Genomic DNA, 23,121 nt, shown 5'->3' with positions numbered 1-23,121 from the left:
GTTAGATACAGTCTTCATTAATGCTTTCACTAACAGAGTGTTCCCAGAAGTTGAAAGAAATAATTTGGTAGCAACGACTACAAAGTGATGGCCTTAGACTGAAGGAGTTATTTATCACACCCAGTTCGGTACGGAAAAATCACTCGCGCGCTCTACACAGTCGAGAATATTGCTAAAAACTATTCTGTCCAATATTACTCCACTGTTACACAAGACTACGCTCTGAGTCGTCGAATATCAATGCGCCTGAGGGACTTAAGTGAAATAAATAAAAGTAAACCAGACGGACTTGTTTCTCCCGCGGTGTGTGTGTGTGTGTGTGTGTGTGTGTGTGTGTGTGTGTGTGTGTGTGTGTGTGTGTGTGTGTGTGTGTGTGTGTGTGTGTGAAAGCTACGGAGTGGGGATATGTCGTAATTCATCCTGTGAAATTTAGACCTCACCAAGATACGGTATTCTTGTTGTTCGATTTAGCTGTTCGTGGAATGTCTTTAATCCTTGGAAAGCCCTCTGGTAGTGACGATATTAATGAGGGCAACATGCAGCCCTCAAGGTAGCAATGTCTTTTGTAATTTAAATACCATCGCCTGGAGCTAGCAAGTACGATATTAATATGAAGAAATAAGTAAAATGAATGTGTTTTACACAGTATTAATGGTCAGTCAGCAGTGGCCTTTTTTCCAACATGCTTTGAGTTGTTAACAATATGATATGGAAGTAATTTACTAATATACAGTAATTTGACTGGTATGCTCCTTCATGTAGCGATCCTACCAAGTTACTTAGTAAATACCTAAAAATTTTTAACTTCGTGCATTTCTTTCCTGCGTCCAATTTATGATAATTTTCTTGAGTCAGAGTGAATATGGCGAGAAGCTCAGAAACATTTTGAAACACATTTTCTATGATGTCCTTCATTCCAATCCCCATTATGGGTTAATTAGAGACGCTCCACTGGTGATCTCACGTTCCTGTCTGAATCTTGGTCGTCCTCCTGTCGGAATGTTGACAATGCTTTGCCATTGCACTCTGCTGTACATCCCAAAAGCTTTCGTCTTTTGCTTTCAAACTGGCCTCTTACGGGTTATATCATTTTATCCTTGCCATTATTTCTAGGTTCCTTTCTGGTCGTTCTGTAGTTACTGTTGTGGATGGACATTATTTTTTTTCGAGCTCTCCAGAGTGGCGTTCATCAGGGTTCTGTCCTATCACCAACTTTCTACCTTCTTTTCATCAGTGATCTTCTGAGCGGCAAATCTCAATCAATCCACTCCTGCGCCAATGACTCCGCCCTCTATCTTTCCATCCACTTCTCACAGCATCTATCACAAGAGTTGCTTAACAAACGCGGGATGAAGCTATGGCACACGTACAGTAATTTCTGACCTGGCTCATATCTCTGATTAGGATAAAAGAAAAACTGTTTTTCTTAATACAACAAAAACTCGGTTCTTATGTCGTTCGCACAAATATCCTTAAATACCCGTATTCAATAATATCCCATTGGAGCCCAGTGTCCTCAGTATTGAACAAAACTGGGAGCATTCAAATCTTACTAAAGTAGGGAACCCCCGGGTAGGGACCTATGAGCTTCGCGACTATGAGCCGATAGGGGGAGGGCGGTACGCTTAGTACCTTCCCAGTGCAGTGCCTCGCCCGGCAACTCTGGGATCCAATGGGTCAATGACTGGCAAATCTATCAGTGTCTTTAATACAGCTCAGTCCTTCATCTCTCAGTATCCTTGAGTTTCGTTCTGTCGAGACCTATCATGGACATTTCTCAGTATCTTTTGCAAAATCCGCTTCCAAGAAATTGGGTGTGCTAAGCTGACTCGGAGCTTCTGCACAGCTGTTTACTTTGTACAGGGTTTTGTTCTCTTCATTGTTTAATATAACTCTCATGAGTCGAGAGACCCCACACACAGCTCCTCTAAACAGGGAGGAGTCAAGGGCTTTTCGTCTTATCAGCTCATCTCGTCTTACTTAATCCCCCTCTGCCCACAACGTTGCATCTTTCAGGACCCATATACATACAGGCGTCTTTATCTCCTTAATGACGATATTTCAAGGGTTACTGCTCTTCTGAACTATGTTTTTCCATCCCTCCTCCACTACAGAGGCGTTTAGCGCCTTTCTGGCAGCACACTCTCAACTTTTTTCTATTTTAATCTCTAATGCAAGAGCTAACGATGCTCTTAGTCATTCATGTGTGTGTCAGCTCTGGAATTGTCTTCCTTAATCTGCATTTCCATCTGCCTTTGATATCCAGTCTTTAAAATGCAATGTGTCCAGGCATCTCGAAATGGATGTATCTTGAATTTGGTCCGTTGATTTAGTTTGGTTTATTTTTTTCACGGAAAGAACGAATTTAATTGAGCTTCAAACCGTTGATTTCTTAATGTTTGCATTAAAAACAAAAGCTCAAAGATTTTGACGCCATTAACCACGTCAGGCGCCAGGGATATCGTTTCATCTTAGTCATGCTACAGCGTGTACCAGCTTTGCTGCTGGAGGGGCCTGATTCGGCATATTTCAACAGAGCAAATTTTCGTGGTTCTTCTCATAATTTTCAACAGTTGGGAAATTTTTCATGGCTACATTCGATGTTTTTTTAACCAAAGGGTAATTTTTCTGACTGGAGGGGTTATATAGGACCTTCAGTGCCCTTTAAGAAACATATTTCTCTCTGTTTTATTTAAGCGTCTATAAGGAGTTCTCTCTCAGTTGTATTTAAGCTTCTGTAAGTAGCATAAATAAAATAAAGGTGCTCGAGAGGGATGCCTTGTTGTGCTGGCACCAATACAACAGAGCTGTTCCACTGCTCGGTTGCACAAAGATTCCTCATCCAACTCCCTGTTCCCTGAAGGGAAGATGTTGCACTGCCGAAGAAGGGCAGTTTCAGCCTGCAGTACACGGGTTCAAGCTCAGATGAACCTGGGATTACTACTACTGCTACTGCCACTATGACCTGTGACTACAACAACTACTGCTAGAACATAAATAAAACAAAAATTCATCTCGGCCAGAGGGGGCTAATGGAACACATAATGAGGTAAAAATGAAGTCTTGCCTCCCCGCCTGGCTGCTGACTGCGTTATTTGACAAGGGAGATAGCCCAGCCGTCTCGTCCTAATAGGATTTTAAATACTGAACGTTCAAATCGGGCCCTTCCCTTTAACTTTGATTATTAAGTTCATCCCCTTCCATCCGGTAACATATTTTTAAGTTTCATTTTTGCTATCTATGGACGACTGTATTCGATTCAGGAAATCCCTCTAGCGGCCAAAGGGTTAATGAGGCTACTGTATACTGTATATAAATTCACTGGGAAAAGTCTCCCCCAAGGGTAAAAAAATCGTCTGGACACATGACATAAGATTATAAAGACGTACTCGTCGTGCAAGGGTTAAATCTGTGTCATGCGATAAGCCATTACTAAGCTGAGTAAAATCGTCTGCGGAGAGAGAGAGAGAGAGAGAGAGAGAGAGAGAATAAGGAAAAATGCAGCACATCACCCGCGCCCCAAAACTGATCTACGGGCCAAAATATTGACTTTGCCCTGTGACCTTGACATTTGACCGATTATTCTCAAAATCGAATCAGTTCATTCTTGCCTGACCTTTAACATTTCCACTAACTTTGGTTCAGATCGAGTTAAAACTTGACCTTTGATCTTTCCCAGCGCTTATTGTTCTCACACTCTGACCCCCTTTACCCTTGCCCTACCCTGGACCCTCCCATAAAGTTAATCTCAGTCGGAAAAACACTATTGCCATGTGAGCTTGACCTCTCACCTCCTCTTCTAAAAATATAATAAGTTGACCACATGGCTGACTCTCAACGCATTATCTAATGCTCGTCCATACCAGACTAAAACTGGCTTAGTTATTTTGTTAACACACACACACACACACACACACACACACACACACACACACACACACACACACACACACACACACACACACACACACACACACACACACACACACACACACACACACACACACACACACACACACACACACACACACACACACACACACACACACACACACACACACACACACACACACACACACACACACACACACACACACACACACACACACACACACACACACACACACACACACACACACACACACACACACACACACACACACACACACACACACACACACACACACACACACACACACACACACACACACACACACACACACACACACACACACACACACACACACACACACACACACACACACACACACACACACACACACACACACACACACACACACACACACACACACACCTGCAGGCGCACCAATCATAATATTACACCTGGTCAGGCTTCGGGAGAGCGGGTATAATAAACACAGGGAATAACTACTAAGTTGTAAAGGTTTTCCTTAAACTCATGAATATGTATTGTACAATGGTCAACTTACACGGCTATCATACAGGGAAACATGAATACAAGAGGCGATGATCCCAAGCCACGTATGCTAAAAGTTCCATAGAAATCTCTCTCAACTGGCGATTCATGAGTATAAAATGACCTTCACTTAATTTGACAGTCTGGGTGCTTTTCATATGTTACTTTATCAAACTCTGTAAATAAGTGATGCTATAATTCACCTCCCTATATAAAGATTCTTTGCTAGTCTCCCGGTTTATAATTTTGGTGGCATTTTCATAGTGAGAAAATGTCAAATTTGTATCTTTTATAGTACTTGACCGAGGTTTTTGTCCTATTGCAGTTTATTTCATGTACTTCAGTGACAAAGAAATAATAATAATAATAATAATAATAATGCGGCCATGTCCGTAGCACTCCTTTGTGACCAGCATCATATTCAAGCGATAATCTCTTGTCGCACATTAAAGATATACAGATGGAAATTGCAGGCCAAGTTAGAGTAAAAAGAGTATAGTATTCGTGACAGTTTGTTGCTTCTGACGGAAACTGATCTTGCAGGAGAATACGTGTCTCCCATAAACGAATCATACATGTGTAATTGCGCCGAAATTTGCTCATGTGCTAAATACATGAAGCATGATCAAAGCGTGTCAGCAAGTGGGTTGGTGGAGGGTTAGTGTCCCTCCTCGTAAAACAACTAACTCACAAGTCAAATGGCCACCCCTTACGGGATTATGGCGTCTGGCAGTAGATAGTAGTAGATAGATGATCAAAGGCACGTTCTAAACTTTTATTTCCCTATAATAGTTGTTGTTGTAGTTATTCAGTAACATTGACCAAATCCATCTATCGCAGGCAAGCAACAGCCCATGCTCGTCCTGTGCAGTGAACCGATATTCTATTGCTGTAGCAGAGCCTTGTCACAGCGAGGCGCGGGGAAGTGTGTAGTTTTGATCCCCAGATAGACGCTGCAGTTGCGTCTCTCCACCTACTTAACATGAGCACCATAGCGGGCTCAACATCACCCCCTTATTTGGTCATATGGTTACTACCCAGCGTTGTCGAATGGTTTCCCGGGTTGCAGTGAAGTGCCTCCTGAAATGGAAAGAAGAGTACTAAAAAGTGACAGAATGGATGGGAGAAAGATGAAGAGAGGAGAGCAGACACAGAAAAAGAATAAAAAGAAAATAAAAGCGAGGGAAAGGTAGACAGCACTATATCAAGTGAGTGAATGATGGTCGCCACCCCCTACTACCAAAGGATTATAGTAAAAACCAGCGTATCATAATATAAAGCAATGAACTGTTGTTGTAAGCTTCAGTAATCCAGTATTATTTTAGGGGTCAGTTAATAAGATAAGGAACATTGAATCTAGCGTTGTTGTTTTTCAGTCGGTGATTATGTAACACTGCTGCAGGAAAAGTAGTGACAGATGAAAATGAGGGGAAGGGATTTTGACTTCATGGGCCCGACTGTAGGCCCACCACTGACGATAGTACCGGTAGTAGTAGTAGTAGTAGTAGTAGTAGTAGTAGTAGTGGTAGTAGTGGTGGTGGTGGTGGTGGTTATAATGGTGGTGGTGAAACTAGTAGTAGTAGCAGTAGTACAAGCAGTAATAGTAGTAGTAGTAGTAGTAGTAGCTGTTGTTGTTTTTGTTGTTGTTGTTGTTGGTGGTGTTGGTGGTGGTGGTGGTGGTGTAGCCCCAGGTTCATCTGAAATATGAACTTGGTCGACAGCAGGCTTGAAATTGCCACAAAAGCACAGACTACAAAATCATGCAGTTTCTCTTCTGTGCGTCATCGTTCAGTACACTAACCCTCCCTCCTTCCACATTCCCAGTACCACACTTCACTGTAATCCGCTAACAACCTTGAGATATCATGTGCACAAACAGACGTAGATTGATACATACTCTCCTCCAACTTCCTTCGGGGAGGTAACAAGATGTCCAGGGCAAATGGGATGATATTTTCGGGGTGGAACAGAGACAGAGAGACAGACGGGGAGACATGAAAAAATGGCACTCCATAATTTCGTACTGCATAATATATCTTCAAGACAAGTTGGTGCAACGCGGAAAACAAGACAGTGCATTTTCGAGCGTGCCTTTGCTGTGAACCAGACGCAAACAGCTATGCGTCTTTGTGTGTGTGTGTGTGTGTGTGTGTGTGTGTGTGTGTGTGTGTGTGTGTGTGTGTGTGTGTGTGTGTGTGTGTGTGTGTGTGTGTGTGTGTGTGTGTGTGTGTGTGTGTGTGTGTGTGTGTGTGTGTGTGTGTGTGTGTGTGTGTGTGTGTGTGTGTGTGTGTGTGTGTGTGTGTGTGTGTGTGTGTGTGTGTGTGTGTGTGTGTGTGTGTGTGTGTGTGTGTGTGTGTGTGTGTGTGTGTGTGTGTGTGTGTGTGTGTGTGTGTGTGTGTGTGTGTGTGTGTGTGTGTGTGTGTGTGTGTGTGTGTGTGTGTGTGTGTGTGTGTGTGTGTGTGTGTGTGTGTGTGTGTGTGTGTGTGTGTGTGTGTGTGTGTGTGTGTGTGTGTGTGTGTGTGTGTGTGTGTGTGTGTGTGTGTGTGTGTGTGTGTGTGTGTGTGTGTGTGTGTGTGTGTGTGTGTGTGTGTGTGTGTGTGTGTGTGTGTGTGTGTGTGTGTGTGTGTGTGTGTGTGTGTGTGTGTGTGTGTGTGTGTGTGTGTGTGTGTGTGTGTGTGTGTGTGTGTGTGTGTGTGTGTGTGTGTGTGTGTGTGTGTGTGTGTGTGTGTGTGTGTGTGTGTGTGTGTGAGAGAGAGAGAGAGAGAGAGAAAGCAGCTGCGCGACATTACGGGTGTGGTGGACAAACAAAAGGGACAGCTGGCTAACTTTGGCCTTAGAGAGGAGAGCAAGTGACACCAGCAGCAGAGTTCACGGGTGTGTAGTTATAAAGGATCCCTTCCAGAATTATAACGTTGTTGAAGTCTTTATAACACAGAACCCTTATCACACATCGCTATTGTTTCCCGTGTGTTGTTACTTTAATATTGACTCTGATGGGTAATTATGAAGCCACGTGTGGACAAGTGTACACCCTAGGCAACAAATCTGAAGTATGTAGGGTGAGACATGTGTCGCCGAAGCAATCTTGAGTCTACCGTGGAAGTAAATTGTATGATTGTAATACATCAGGTATAGAGAACTTCCTAAAACCTAATTTTCAACGATTTACTGTATATACTATAGTTTACAAGTCTAATATTTCTTACTAACAGCTTTTACATATCGGCATATTTTGCATAAACAGCATACGAATATGCAAAATGAACTGAGAACAGGTGCGCCCTAACCTAAGATTCAGTACACCTCGCCATTCCCTTTTCGTTCAAAACACTATTCATATGATCGTAAAACGTTAGTAACAAAATATCTTGTGCTTTATTAAACGTATTCCAGACTTACTTCTGGCGAGACGATGAGACTATGCGTGGTGGTGCTGTGTAGGCTACCCTAAGTGGAACGAAGTAGCTGCGGCGTCCACCCAGTAGCCAAACCTCCTCATATTTTCCTGAATCTCACCGTGGGGAAAGACTCTGGTCCGCCTCTGGTGAGGCGCTGTTCACCACACGTTGGTCGCCGGTTCCCTACACGGTGTTATGTATTGTACTGTACAGTCAACATCATAGGTCTTGTCTCCTATCCTGCGCTTCTCTCCATACGCTTTGAGAATTAGTGTCACGAATCCGTAGCAGCCGATAACTTCCCTGGTCTCAGGTCAGTCTTATAAGCGTCGTTTGCTGCAGGTCCACTACATGATTTTCGGAATCCATGGAGAGAGAGAGAGAGAGGCAGGAAAGGCGACAGGACCTTTGATGCTGACTGTACCTGTTGGGCGGCCCCACAGAAACAGTTGTTTACCTGTAGTCGACGGGTCTGCTTGGCCAAACAGACCGGGTTAAGCAACACCAACAACTTCACGCAGCCCTTGAACGTGGCTTCAATGAGACAGGAAATTCGTAAATACTGAACTGAACATTTGCCGGATCTAAACAACTTCTTGGTATCTGGGGCAGCACACAATGGGTAGCAGTTATTATGCACCGCAGTATTGCCGAGGGAATTGATGAGGTATGTCTGCTTTGTTCGTATTCCTTGTGCAACCAACGTATTTGCAAAGTATATATACAGTTTGTGAAGAGTAAATGCATATCTAAAGTAAAAGAATATAAGAAGAAGAAGAAAAAAAAGAAGAAGAAGAAGAAGAAAAAGAAAAAGAAGAAGAACAAATACAAGTCGAAGTCTGTGTGCCGAATAAATATCTTGCATTTTTCATCGCACTGTTGTTTGATTACTTAGATACTGCATACAGACACGCAAATACAGCACTGCAAAACCGATCACGAACAACAACATACTGCATTCAGAACAAGAGAGGTAGATCTAACACGCGATTTCTACGATATTATTTAACGTTCTATCAGCAGTACTGATGGTCGAGTAGATTAATAGTCTGGCTGTTGTTCGAAAGGCCGCGACTTCGATCCAGCATGTAATTATTATGGTAGGTGGGTATTATGAGAAACGAGGGAGAACTTCTGAAAGCTGTGGAAGAGATTGTCTAAAGTAGACTATGTCCACAACTGGGAGCTGTGAGAAAAAAACAGGCTACAGAATGCTGAGGAGTTTCTATGAAGCCTCAGAATACGGCCATGTGAGACACAGTACTGAACTCTACATAAAGTTACCACTTTGAATGCAGAGCTATAACAACAAATTATCACAGCAGGTGTAATGGAAGGGATAAAGTGCCGTAGGATTACATAAGTTTTTCTTGTACTCCTGCTAATGCCAGATGATTAAGGAAGAACATCTGGTACTGACGGGGTTAATGAAGGCTGTATCTTACCCATAGATCCTGATAAATAAAATCGCTTGGAGACAACAAAATTAAATTAAAACTTACTTCACTGGGATGCAGGGATCAAGAAGGTAGTAGACTGAATTCTACAGCCTACATATAGAACACAGAAGCGTACGTGAACCCCTTCATGGTAGGGACAAGAGTTGCGTTGTATTCCACGCAACGCCAGGTGATTTTATACAACTGCGAGGGAGTTAAAAAAGGCTGAGAGTGTTAATACAGCCACCATTCACTCTCTTGATCGGCGCAACTCTAGCATTCAGTTTCAAGTAAAAACAAATGATTTCACCATACTTCCTTCAGGGATCAGGATAGCTCTAGTCTTCATCACTAAGTGGCAAAACACGATTCCGTCTAACTCGGAGCGAAGCATAGGAGGCTGAGTGTATTAAACTTATCACTGCCACGACGTCATTTTTATTTTAGCCAAGGTACCACCAAACGATTTTATTCAGCTGGAGAACAGTCTGTAATAATAATAGGGGTACATCACGGCTATATCTAACCTTCCTTCTAGCTCAATAAGTCTCCCCTTAACTGAGTAAAACCAGACAGTGGTTTACCCTCTTCATTTTACCTTGGCCCAAAACTGCCATCCCTCCATCTTGAATGTTGAGTTATATCAATAGATTAACGCATGAACATGATGCTAGTCACGAAGAAATACTACAGAAAAGATATAGAGCCACAGTATTGTCTTTTTCTACCACTGAACTACGTGAAATAAGCTACAAAGAAATGAAAGTTTGGGCCAAGTTAACCTGAATGAAGTAGAGCAGAATTTATTTAACGCCTTCCCTCCGATGACACATATCTCATTCTTGCTATCCCCAAAAGTTTTCATTTAACTGAGGGAGACTTCAAACATCAGGAGTTAGATACAGCTTTCATGAAATCATTTACTAATAGAAGTCTTACCTAAACTGAATAAAACTCATGTGACAGTAGCAGAAATAAACAAGAAGATGACATCGGACTGAAGAGGTAAAATTTCGACGAGGAATTGAAGGGATTAAATATTCGACATTGGATTAAAAGGGTAAAAAGTTCTATATCATACTGAATGGGTTAAAAATTCGTCATCGTACTGAAGAAGTTAAAATCTTGACATAAGATTCAAGGGTTTAATTTTGTGTGGTAATGTTCCAGCAGACCAACAGTTGAAGCAGGTGGGCCAGACGGAACTGTGTGGGGAGGAGTCTGGAGACCTTCAGCACCACGACTTGCAGCTGCACGACCTCCAGCACACCGACCTGCAGCTGGAGGGCCTGGAGCTAATCCGGCAGCAGGAGATGAAGGACGCACAGAAGGACATACACCAGCCGCTACGTGACCTACAGCAGTCCCCGTCCACCACCTCAGAGGAAGTCTTTGCCTGGCACCGACGTCTGATCCGCCAGGTGAGTGTCCTTACCCAATACACCAGTCCTGTATGAGATAGCCCAAGCATGTATTCAATATAGATGGTGGGTGCTAGTGCCAAAGTGGTGACATGTAGAAGCGTACGGCACGTACAAGGACTGCTGGGTGGCTTTAGGTAACGGGCGGTTAATGACTATGCTAAGAGTCGTATGCATATTAAAAATAAAAAATGGAAAAGAAAAAAGGAAAAAGTCGCATTATAAGTTGCTTTGAAGATTTCGCAACACTCCATTCTTAACGATTTATTCTGTATATGCCAATTCACAGTCCCCTAGTTTATTTGTATGAAAACTATATTGATGTTAAAACGATATAAATAACGTAAAATACAGAGTTAAGCATAATAAACCAAATAATTCTCTAATGAACAGGTGCTACGAAGCCTCCTGTACAGCTTACCATATGGTCCTTAGAAGCATGTGCTCGTTGACGCTAGAGGAGTCTTAGCATCTTTTATTTGGCGATTTATTATCCATAGTGTATCTCTTTCTTTTGTCATACGCCTTAATCCTATCAGAGGTAGCCACAAGCGAATCGTTTGCCTGTATGTCACCCTGTCTTTTCAACTCACTCTTCCCTCTTTCATACACCTCACCACCCCATTCCTCCGATTTGTCCTCGGTCTCCCTCTCCTACTCCCCCCGTCCACTTCACTCACACACGCTCCTAGTCAGCCTCTCATTTTCCATTCACACAACACCATGATATTTAACTTTATGCCACTTATATATTTATGCAAGTTTCATCACTCACTCAGGTTCGTGTTCCCGTTGGCTCTGGAGGCTTAAGAGCATTATTTATTCAGTGCTGTATACTATTCCTTGATATTCTCTTCTCCGTAACGTAGAAGAGGATAAGAAGAGTTGATATACTGTATTCGCAGTCAGCGAAATTTATGAAGCTAGCAACCATATAAATTTTAGTAATGTCCGACCATGGCGGGTCACCCTACATACACGATACGCTTGTCACTCCTGTGACTAAAACTGAATTTTCATCTTGGCTTACTGCTCTTGAAAAAACTTTACTGTATATGATGAGAGATACCACTTCAGAATAAAAGTACGGTACTTTTCCTGAGAAATGCAGACTAAGTTATACGAGAATATACACTTAACAATTGTGAGAAACTTTTCCAAAAGAGATGTTAATACTTTTCCTGCAAGTAAATGCAGATATAGCGTAATCGCGTACGTCACCACAACAATGAGCAGCACGATTAGTGTGAAAAACTTGCAGATATTAATGTAGAATATCTATAATCTTTCTTCTTTTATTTACAGCTTGAATATTTCGACACATCATAAGAAAATGAAGTAATATGTACACTGAAAGTAGGGGAAAACATCCACACCTCTGCTGTATCTTTGCACATGTTCTTGTTATATCTGTAGCTCAGGTGTTGCCACGTTAACCTTCATTACTCAACCATGGGTTGAATAATCAATCATCAGCGACTCGACCATTAGTTCATCTGCTTATATGATGTGAAGCTGTCAGAGATAATTTAATCAAGCAAGCCAGTCAGGTCATTCAACATTAAAGGTGAATCTGTATCTAGCAAAATAAACACACACACACACACACACACACACACACACACACACACACACACACACACACACATATACTGTAGATATATATATATATATATATATATATATATATATATATATATATATATATACACAATAAAAAGGTATTCGTTCGACAAAATGTGGACGCATGCCGAGCACAGCTGAACATGGATGATCACGAAAGATTTTAATCCATAGGTTATTGTGCCACTTTGTCGGTAGCGATGGAACAGTATCCCCCACACAGGACAAATTCACTTTAATTGTACGCTGGCACTTGTCTGTTTTCATTGACGACGTGTTGACTTGATTCTGCAAAAACTCTGTACACATACAATAGCCTAATAATTGGTGTTATTGCAGGTGCTTAACCCTAATATGTCTGGTCGAGCAGACCCCTCGACCACAGGTAAACAACTGCTTCGGCAGGGCCATCCTACAGGTACAGTATACTACAAATACCGTGTCGGGATCCGGCCTCTTCTTGTGGTAGGCAGCACCTTGCCAGGGTTGGACCAGGTCCTTCCCAGGGCTAGGAGCAGGGAAATATGTTGAGATTTGGCTCCCGCGTGGACGCTGCCGCCGCACCACTCAGGGTGTATAGTGCCACCACGTGTAGGCTTCTCGTCAGCGTCAGAGTAGCCTAATTAAATAGATTCAAAGCCATTGATCAAATTTTTCCCAAAGGAAAGAATGATCAGATATATCTTGCGTGTACTAGACGAATAGTTTTATAAGTGACAAGGCTTTACCGTACATTAAAAAGTTAATACTTGTTTATGAAGTGTCCCAACGCAGAGTGGGCAAAGCGGTTTGATGTAGCTGACTTTATATTATGGTTTAACTCTACAAAGGTGCTGGAGAGGGACGCCTCCATGTGGTGGCACTGATAAAACGGGACGATTCCACTACCCAGTTACTTGTATAAACGTTCCTCATCTCCCTCCCTGTCCCCCTCAAAAGAGGATGGTGGACTGGAAGAGAGACGCAACTTTAGCCTGCAATCTACTGGAGTCACGTTTCAGATGAACCTCCACCACCACCAACAACAACAGCAATAACAGAAACTCTACAAAACTCTGTGAACCAACTGTAGTGGTTATGGAACTCTGTAAATCCTCCTGTGTTGAGGTACGGAGGTCGAAATGATAGGTAACTGTAGCAAATCCCTCATATTACATTGTCGGTAAAAAGTAAGGAAGTGGCATGAGTATTTTTTTTTTTAGCCACCTGGATCATGAGCATTAAATATGTAGAAAAAAGGGGTATTATAGGATCTACCTATCTTTATACCTAGGCTGCTTCCCCCATAGAAAGGGAGGTGGCCGAGACAGGACGACACACTCCCAATTTACTCATCCACACAAAAACATTTATTATAGGAAAAAAATAAATGTCTGTAGTCAGTAGTTGGGTAATAAATAGATGTGATTTTAACATGGATAGCCTACCCTGGTAGTTTAGTGTACCCAAAATTCAAGTCGCTCTTCTTTTTCTGCAATTGTTAATACGAGTACTCAGCAGCTTTCATTTCATAACAGTATACAAATTCAGAGGCTTACTATCTACCATAACGGCTCTCTCTCTCTCTCTCTCTCTCTCTCTCTCTCTCTCTCTGTAAATAATATATATATATATATATATATATATATATATATATATATATATATATATATATATATATATATATATATATATTGCCAGACGCCTCAATCCCGTTTGGGGTGGCCACAAACAAATCGCCTCCATGTCGTCCTGTTCCCCTCCATTTCACTGCCCTGCTCCCAACTCACACACCCCTCTCTCATATACCTCTCCACCCCATCCCTCCATCTCATCCTCGGCCTCCCCCTCCCTCTTCCCCCCTCCACCTCACTCACATACACTCTCTTCGTCAGTCTTTCACCCTCCATCCTCTCCACATGGCCAAACCACTTGAGTGTGTTCCTCATAATACTTCCTATCACATCCACATCCACACCACAACACTCCTTTATATCCTCATTCGTCAGCCTGTCTCTCCATGTGACTCCACAGGCTGCTCTTAAATAACTCATTTCCACTGCTCTCACTCTTGACTTGTGTCCTTCCAACAACGTCCAAGCTTCACTTCCATACGTTAGTGTTGGTATCACAATACTGTCATGTAGTAACTTTTTCACATCCATGCTTACTTCCCTATTTCTTATCACTGCTTTCAAGGAACCAGCAACCTTTCTTCCCTGCTGTACCTTTTCAAGCAATTCAACCTCCAAACCTCCATCCTTACTCATCACACTACCCAAGTACTTAAACGTACTCACATTATCCAATTCCTCATCATCCAACCTCACTGTACATTCACTGACTTCACCTCTCTCAAAGACCATCACTTTTCTCTTCCCTACATTCACCTTTAAATTCCGTTTCTTACACACTCTCCCAAACTCATCCACCAAGCTTTGTAGCTCTCCTTCGTCTTCACTCAACAACACAGTATCATCTGCAAACAACAGTACAGGGAACTTCCAAACACTATCCTCTCTCACCAGGGCCACTCCAACATCCACTACCCTACCTTGTACCTCTTTTATTACCCCATCCATGTACAGATTGAACAACCACGGAGACATGACACATCCCTGTTTCAACCCAACCTTCAAAGAGAAAGATTCACTTAGTTCACCATCGACACGCACTGCAGCCTTAACACCATCATACATACTCTTCACAGCATTCAGCAACTTCCCATCTACTCCATATATTCTTAATACTTTCCACAATCCTTGTCTATCCACCCTGTCATATGCTTTCTCCAAATCCATGAAAGCCACATACAACTTCTTTCCCTTCTCTAGAAACTTTTCCACTAAAGATCTAAGAATGAATATCTGATCTACACAACCTCTTCCCTTCCTAAAGCCTCCCTGTTCTTCTCCAACTAATTCCTTTGTTCTTTCTCTAACTCTGTCAATAAGTATCCTACCATACACTTTTCCTATTATACTAAGAAGACAGATGCCCCTATGATTACCTCACCCTTTTCCTTTGTACAAGGGAATAATTATACCTGACTTCCAATCCTCCGGGACTCTACCTTCCTCCCAGGCCAATCTGCACATCTTCCACATCCATTCTACTACTATCTCTCCCCCATGCTTCAGCATTTCACCACACACTCCATCAATTCCTGGGGCTTTCCCCAATTTCACTTTCTTCATTCCTTCCACAACTTCTATCCTACTGATTTCTTCCTATCTTCTCACCTCCCTCCTTCTCCCAGCCATTCCCCAGCTACTTATACCCTCATTACTTCCATCCTGTATGTTCAACAATTCCTTAAAGTGTTCTCTCCATCTGCTCACTTTTTCACCTTTCTCCACTAGTAATCTACCATTTTTATCTTTCACTCCCCTGCTAACCTCACTTCCACCCTGTCTTACTCTCTTCACCTCTTTCCAGAACATTTTCTTACAGTCCCTCCACTATACTCTCAAATTCCTTCCAAATTCCTCATTTACTCTCTTCTTACTCTCTCTTAATAATCTTTTCACTTCTCTCTTTCTTTCTACATATAACTCTCTCTTCCGCCTCTCATCTTCTTCCACGCCCCTATTTCTCATCCATTCATCGCACGCTTTCTTCTTTTGTGCCACAGCCTGTCTCACCTCTTCATTCCACCACGCTGTTCCTTGCACCCCCCTCCGTCTTCTCTTCCTCCCACACACCACATCACACACACACACACACACACACACACACACACATATATATATATATATATATATATATATAATTATCTTTATATATATATGCAACTTTACCATACCTATTATAATGTTACGAGTTACTGAATGACAGAAATAGGAGATAATAATTTCCTCCAGTTTTACTACAGCATAGTATTTTAACCTGTTGCAGTTGAAGGGTGATCCTGCGGTGTCTGTAAACAACCCGCCAAGAGATGTGTCGCCTCTGCTCTTTGGTTCAGCCTTCCCACACTCCTCACAGGCGGGCCACACTCGTTCCTCCAGCCTGGACCCACACCCCGCGTCTTCCACTCCCTCTTCCACCTTGGATCCCCACCTTGTGTCTTCCACTCCCTCCTCCCCATCCTACCTCCACGATGAGGCTTTCCACCCTAGCCTGGCCTACCCTGGCGATGCTCCCCTCAGCCACGGCACCCCTACCCTGCCCCGACACCAACCCCTCCTCCCGCTGTCCCTGAGGCGTCAATTCTCCATATCCAACCTACCCACATCCACCTGGCGGGACCTGGCCTCACCCCAGTCCTATAGCAGAGGCCTTCCCAGTCGTTCCCATGCTCAACATCGCTTCAGTCTGGGTAGGACGGATTTAGCATGTCTGGAGCGGTCCGGGGAAGACCTGGCATCCAGCGGTAGGAGTGGCTCATCCTCTGCCCTTACTGTCAGCCCAAAGAAGGAGACCAACGTGGTGCCGTTCAGCACCCCTCGCAGCATCTTCCGTGACTTCAGCAGTCAGCGTGAGAGCGAAGTGTAACTCAGCCACTTAGTCACTGCACTCCCAGACCCTCTCAGTCACTAGCCGCATGTGAGTATACCACATACAACACTGACCACTTCATTTATAGCCAAACAAGGGAGGGTCCGTAAATAGCACTTCACATGAAAGTCATCTTATGTGTTGCTGGGACTGTTCAGTGTGCTATGGTTGACTTGAGTGTGGCAGTGGGAGTAGGAATGGAGTAAATGATGCAGGATAGACACTGGCAACTCTGACTGAGCTGTCCCCACGATATACTAGAACATGCTTGACGGAGTTGAAGTTACTGACTTGATAAGTACGATTATATATGAGTGTGTTGTCCAAGATGACTGGCTGAAGAGTGTAATTGTAAATGTGTACAAGAGGAAGGTGATGCCCCGGAAAGAGGAAATTATAGAGACATAAAATTTTTGGACCAGGTAATGAAGATAATGGAGAGAGTTCTTGAAAGTATGATTAGAGAAAGAGTCGATATTGAAGATATGCAGTTTGGGTTTATGCCAGGCAGAGGAACCACTGATGCCATATTCATTGTTCGACAGCTTCAGGAAAAATAAATAGGAAGGAAAAGGGATCTATACTTTGTTTTTGTTGATTTAGAGAAGGACTTTGATAGAGATTATCAGGGATGAAAGGGTTGATCTTGCGGGTGAGTCTCATGAGTGTGTGGATGAGTTTTGTTATTTGTTAGACATGTTATGTGCTGGAGGTGGGGCTGCAGTTAGCTTTGTGGCTAGAGTGAGGAGTGATTGGAAGAAATTCAGGGAGCTGTTGCCTCAGCTGACATTGAGAGGGCTCTTCCTCCGTGCCAAGGGATCTTTGTATGCGGCATGGGTTAGAAGCGTACCGGTAATGCTATATGGTAGGGAGACCTGAGCAGTAAAGGAAGAGAGTATTCGCAGGCCCAAACGTACGGAAATGACACTGGTTAGGTGGATGTGCAGTGCATCCTTGAGTGCGAAGCCAGGGGGGGCTAGGTTTACGATGGACGAGTTGAGAGGTAGGATGGGACTGGAGTGTATTCGTGTTGTGATGAGGAGAGGTGGATTGAGATGGTTTGGGCATGGGGAGAGGATGGGGGATGATAACTGGGTGCAGAAAATGAGAAGTGTTAGCGTTTGGGGTAGGGTTGCGAGAGGATGACCGAAAAAGACCTGGGACGAGGTTATTGAGTGTGACCTCAGGGATAAATGAATGAATAGGAAAGTTGCCAGAGATCGAGCAGCATGGAGAGCCGCCATTAGATGACCAAGGCCGACGCCTGCAAGCATGTTGGAGCCTTTAAAACGTACGAATACACACATACACACACACACACACACACACACACACACACACACACACACACACACACACACACACAGATAGATAGATAGATAAATATTTGTAACTGTGTGTGTGTGTGTGTGTGTGTGTGTGTGTGTGTGTGTGTGGAGGGAGGGGGGGCCAGTGGGTCAGTGGGTTTTCATGAAAATATTCAGATTCTCAAACTGTGCCGTATTAGAAAGGAGACTTAACACGCAACTTTATGTACAACTAATCCATATGCTTCTCTGTTTTTCTTCATTTTTTGTTTTACTGTTTTTCTGCCTTTCTTCATTGTATGACGAAACTCATTAATTTGGTAACAGTACTGCTATGGTTCCTGTCCCTCTTGCTTCGCTTTTATCTGAACTTTCCATTCTATTGCCGTAGTTGTTAATAGCTACTTATCTCTTAAAACTAAATATCTGTGGTTCTAAGAGTTCTGTACTTTCATTAACAACCTTCTGAGGTGTACATTGATCCCTCCCTATCCAGTCACATTAATTGTTCCACTCTTCACTTTTGCACGCCCTTCTCATAGGATCCATCACAGCCGTCACTGCAACGGAATGAGGTTTTTGTATATCTGTATTCTCATTTGTTTGGCATTTGTATTTGGGATAAAGGGAGATTTGTTACACTTGATGCCTCACCAAAGCAGTCTTGAACGTGACTATATTTTTACTTTTGGCAACAGAGCAACATACAACTAGACTTACACCATTTCTTAATATTCTTGTCTCTCTTTCTCATGGTCTTTCTTGGAGAAATCACATTAGTGTAAATCGCTTTAAAAATGAAGAGCATACAAACTACAAAACCGAGATGACAATTACAATAGAAGAAATCAGGTCATTGCCTCTATTTTCCTTGAATGAATAGGTGAAGGTGGCAAAATTAGCAACATTATGATCAGTGAGAGAGCAGTACTGTTTGCATCGCGGATTTTACGATAATGATTATAATTTATTTGCTGCATAGCCGGAATCTAGATGGTTTAAGTAAGGTATAAGTGGCATCTGGTAAACTGATTCCAAAGTACCACAGTAATAAAGTAATGTTTTTATATATCATGTAGGATATAAAATTTTCTGGCTGTATTTTTATGTTGTTAATTCAGTATTTAGTGATGTGCTGCATACTTGAAGCTTATTGAAGGCAGTAGGAATGTGCTTTTCGGAACCAACCAGCGATTTATGTGCCGCTCACTGGTGTTTCGAAGCCGGCAGCGAGATAACGTGCGATTCACTAATACTAGCTGAAGCCGCGACCCGAGAGCAGAGTAGCCGACATTAACCTGTTAAGCGCCACACAGACAACACACTCTCGATATCATCACTTGTTGACACAAATTTCAATTCGTCATACATACAAACTTATATTTCCGCAATGCCTTATTCTAACACAGTTATTTTTTTAGAACAGTTATATAAATGTTGTTGCCTGCGGTAATAGTAAATGATAACTGTCATGTTAGTATCACAGTGGAAGAATCATACGTTTCATGATTTACGGCCCACCACACGTTATCGTCCTGATTCGGGGCAGTTCATCAGTACTCCAGCACCTGGTATATTGTGTTCACTTTTGGTTTTCATACCAGGGTCGAATCAAGCACTTTGGAAAAGGATGTGTGTGTGGTTCTGAACAGAAGTCAATTAACTCATTTGTATCGAAATGAATTATGCTTTGCCTGATTGTCATTGGCGTACAAAAAAATAGGCAAGTGCAACTGTAATAAGATGTAGCAAGATATTTTTTGTACATATTTAGGTAAATAACAATGTTCCTTTAGTATATGCAGTAATTGGCCTGCCAGAAATAAGACCCTAAATCCGTACCTACATACTATAAAAAAATATGGAGAAATAAGAGAAAGAGCAGGGAAGATTGACAAAAATAGTAAGCTGATTTCCTAACAAGTTATATGAGGCATATTTAAAGGAGTTATATCTGTTTTACTTTAACGGTGTTTACGAGGAGACCTGACTGAAGTTGTGTATAAAATATTTTTAACCCTATCGCTTCGGTTGGTGTCCATTGACACTGTTTTACCGCTGTTGCTGATATCAATCTAGTGGGCTTAAAAACAATCTGGGCGCAATACTCCAGGAGCTATCGAGTATGTCATCTACCTAGAGACACCCTCTAACTGCCACTGACGCTGTCATCACTTGTTCATGTATAGCCTATTCATAGTTATGATGTGTTTATTGTAGACACAAATTTTTTTTTGTCTTGTGTATATAATTATTGTAAACAGTACTGCTCATTTTCACTGATATATCATCACTGCATGCAATACAAAGTTCTCAAATCTACTTATAAGTCTCTTACTCCATCGCATATGCTATAACTGTGGGTGGGGGAAGAGGGGACGAAGGAAAGAAGAGCACCTTTGATAATTATGATAATACCATTTCTGTAATGTAGAAGTAGATAGTTTACTTTTCTTAATTTTACAGCTTATGTAGCCCATTTTCTTGCATTTTTAAAATAACAGAATAGAGGAAGGAAAAACAAATGAATGCAAAGAAAATAATCCATACACCAAATTACTGGTGTCCTCCATTCATAAAAAATCTGTAACGGTTGATCAGCTGTAGGTTGAAGTTTGGGGGCAACAACTCTGGGGAAGCGAGTTCCAAAGAGGTACAGTTCGGGGAATAAAAGATTTCTGATAGGCGGAAGTTCTGCAGTATGGCAGTGTGACATTCCAGTCATGAGCGCTATCAGTTCCCCGTGTAGCACGAGGGAAGGCATGGAGAGGTGGCACAATGGATGCAACTTTGTCTGAGCATTTGCCATATAAGTATCTGTAAAGTGATGCAAGGGAGGCAACATTCCTTCTTACCTGTCGGGAAGGTAGTTTATTTGTAATAGCAGGGTCGGTTTACTGGGTAATTAAGGGACTCCAATAGGATTGAGCCTGTGCAGGTTTATATCCAAGGGGTGGTTGTGGTTTATTGTTCACATAATGCCACTCAGAGATGATTGAGGCTTGTCACTCTCATCTTAAATGTCAGGACCAACTTGCCTAGACCCGGGCTCCTACGCTTCTCATGGGGCAATACAGGATTGGATGATGATGCATGATGATGATTAATAATTCTAACACTTTTGTTCTGAATTTTGTCTAGTTCTTTCAGTGCAACCTCTCCACATGCATTCCACAGTTGTGAGTAATATTCCAGCCGAGAGCGCACATGACTCTTATAAACTATAGCTAACTGTTCGTCAGTGAAGAAGCTAAGAACTCTGTACAATAATCCCAGTTTCTTTGAAGCGGTTTTAGCAAGTTTTTGATGTGAGGGGGCCTGATCAGGGCACTGTTGAGTTAAACACCGAGAATTTCAATACTTTTGGAGATAGGAATGCTAGTAGCACTGAAGGTAATATAGAAATCTGGCAATATCTGTCTATTAGTAAATTGTATATATTTGGTTTCCTAGCATTAAATAAAACATGGTTATTTTGTCCCCAGTCAGTGATCCTAGATAAATCTTGATTTATGGAGATTGCTGTACTGAGTTGTGAGTTAGAGATATTAAACTTCGTGAATGGGTTTTAAATTTCAAAGAACTATAAAGTGTTGAGTCATTTGCATATGAAAGGATGGGATTATGGGTGACAGATAAAAGATCATTAATATGAATTAGGAATAGGGTTGGAGCCAGAACTGATCCTTGTGGCACGCTGGTATGCAGGAAATATGCCTAAATAAATGATTGTTTTATTCAAATTCATTAGTCAGGATTGGCGTATTGCTGTTAACAATTGGAAGGGACTGAAACAAGGTGCTATATTGCTATTGATAGGTGCGTCATACAACTGTTTGACAATTTTGCAAATAAGGAATGCACCATTTCAAATAATAATAATGATGACGATGATGATGATGATGATGATGATAATAATAATAATAATAATAACAATAATTATTATTATTATTATTATTATTATTATTATTATTGTTATTATTATTATTATATTATAATAATTAATAGATAGAAAATAAATAACACAAATCAAACAAATAAAACCCCGTTGTCAGTGTGAAAGGGTGATTAAGACTTCAGACGTTGGCAGGAAAAGAGTTAAAGGGCATGATAATATAGATGGTAGTATGTTATTGCAAACTGAGAAGCAGAATTACACTTGAAGTCAACCATGCAGCTATGGTAAACGTTTCCTCACAAATTAAGCAGAATTATTTCTTTAGAGTATTGCCAAGGAATGTATTAGACTGTGGTACAGGAATGATATTTAACAGTCTCTTGAATCATTATCTGATAACTTCTCATCACCACCCAACCACGTATATAACTGAACGGAATGAAGTATATATATATATATATATATATATATATATATATATATATATATATATATATATATATATATATATATATATATATATATATATTTATAACATCACGGAGATACAGGAACAATGCAACGTCGTTGAGAAATTGCCACTCGTCTTTAACAGATTCTTTTCTGTGAAATATGCATGACACTTATTCTTTGCTGCGTGGTGGTCCTACACATTCTTTCTTGCTGTTTTTGACTGCAGGGCTTGACAAGTGGGGGGGAGCCTTCCTTACTTCCTTTGCCGTAGCTTCACCTGACAGAAAAAAGATACATATATTTTAATCTTCTCTAACAAACAGCCCATAAAGGACCATTAGGTTCGTTGTTCGCCTCCCCTAGTACTCTTTCTGATGTCTAGTGCAATAGCAAAGGTATCATCGAAACCTTTAAGACAGGATGATAACGAATCAGAGAGGAATGTAATGTATGAAGATAGTCAGTGGCCCGTCCTTGAACGGTCAGTGTTACGGTTAATGTAAGAGTATTTCAGAAATTCGCTATTCTCTAGAACGCAGTGACATGCGAGTACATCCTAAATATCTACGATTTCCACCTCCGTCAACGAAATTGGACGGTTATGTATTCACTCATGTCTGTCTATTATATGGTTGTGTATAAGACTTCCCCCCCACTGTTATCGA

The 23,121-nt window shown here is 41.8% G+C and overlaps 1 protein-coding gene across 1 annotated transcript in view; it reads left to right on the top strand.

Annotated features, from left to right (window-relative positions):
• The window catches only part of LOC145416646 (uncharacterized), a 195,890-nt gene extending 179,095 nt beyond the window's left edge, over positions 1–16,795 (top strand). Inside the window, exons 18-19 of the mRNA XM_080285581.1 lie at positions 10,446–10,696; positions 16,196–16,795. Coding sequence (XP_080141707.1) covers positions 10,446–10,696; positions 16,196–16,795 — 851 coding nt within the window. The remainder of the gene's footprint in view (positions 1–10,445; positions 10,697–16,195) is intronic.
• Positions 16,796–23,121: the final 6,326 nt, after the last annotated feature.

This window comes from Coenobita brevimanus, chromosome 107 (genome assembly GCF_032717465.1).
Source record: "Coenobita brevimanus isolate Jiangsu-jjx chromosome 107, ASM3271746v2, whole genome shotgun sequence".
Classification (NCBI taxonomy): Eukaryota; Metazoa; Arthropoda; class Malacostraca; order Decapoda; family Coenobitidae; genus Coenobita; species Coenobita brevimanus.
This window is presented reverse-complemented; position numbering and strand designations above follow the sequence as displayed.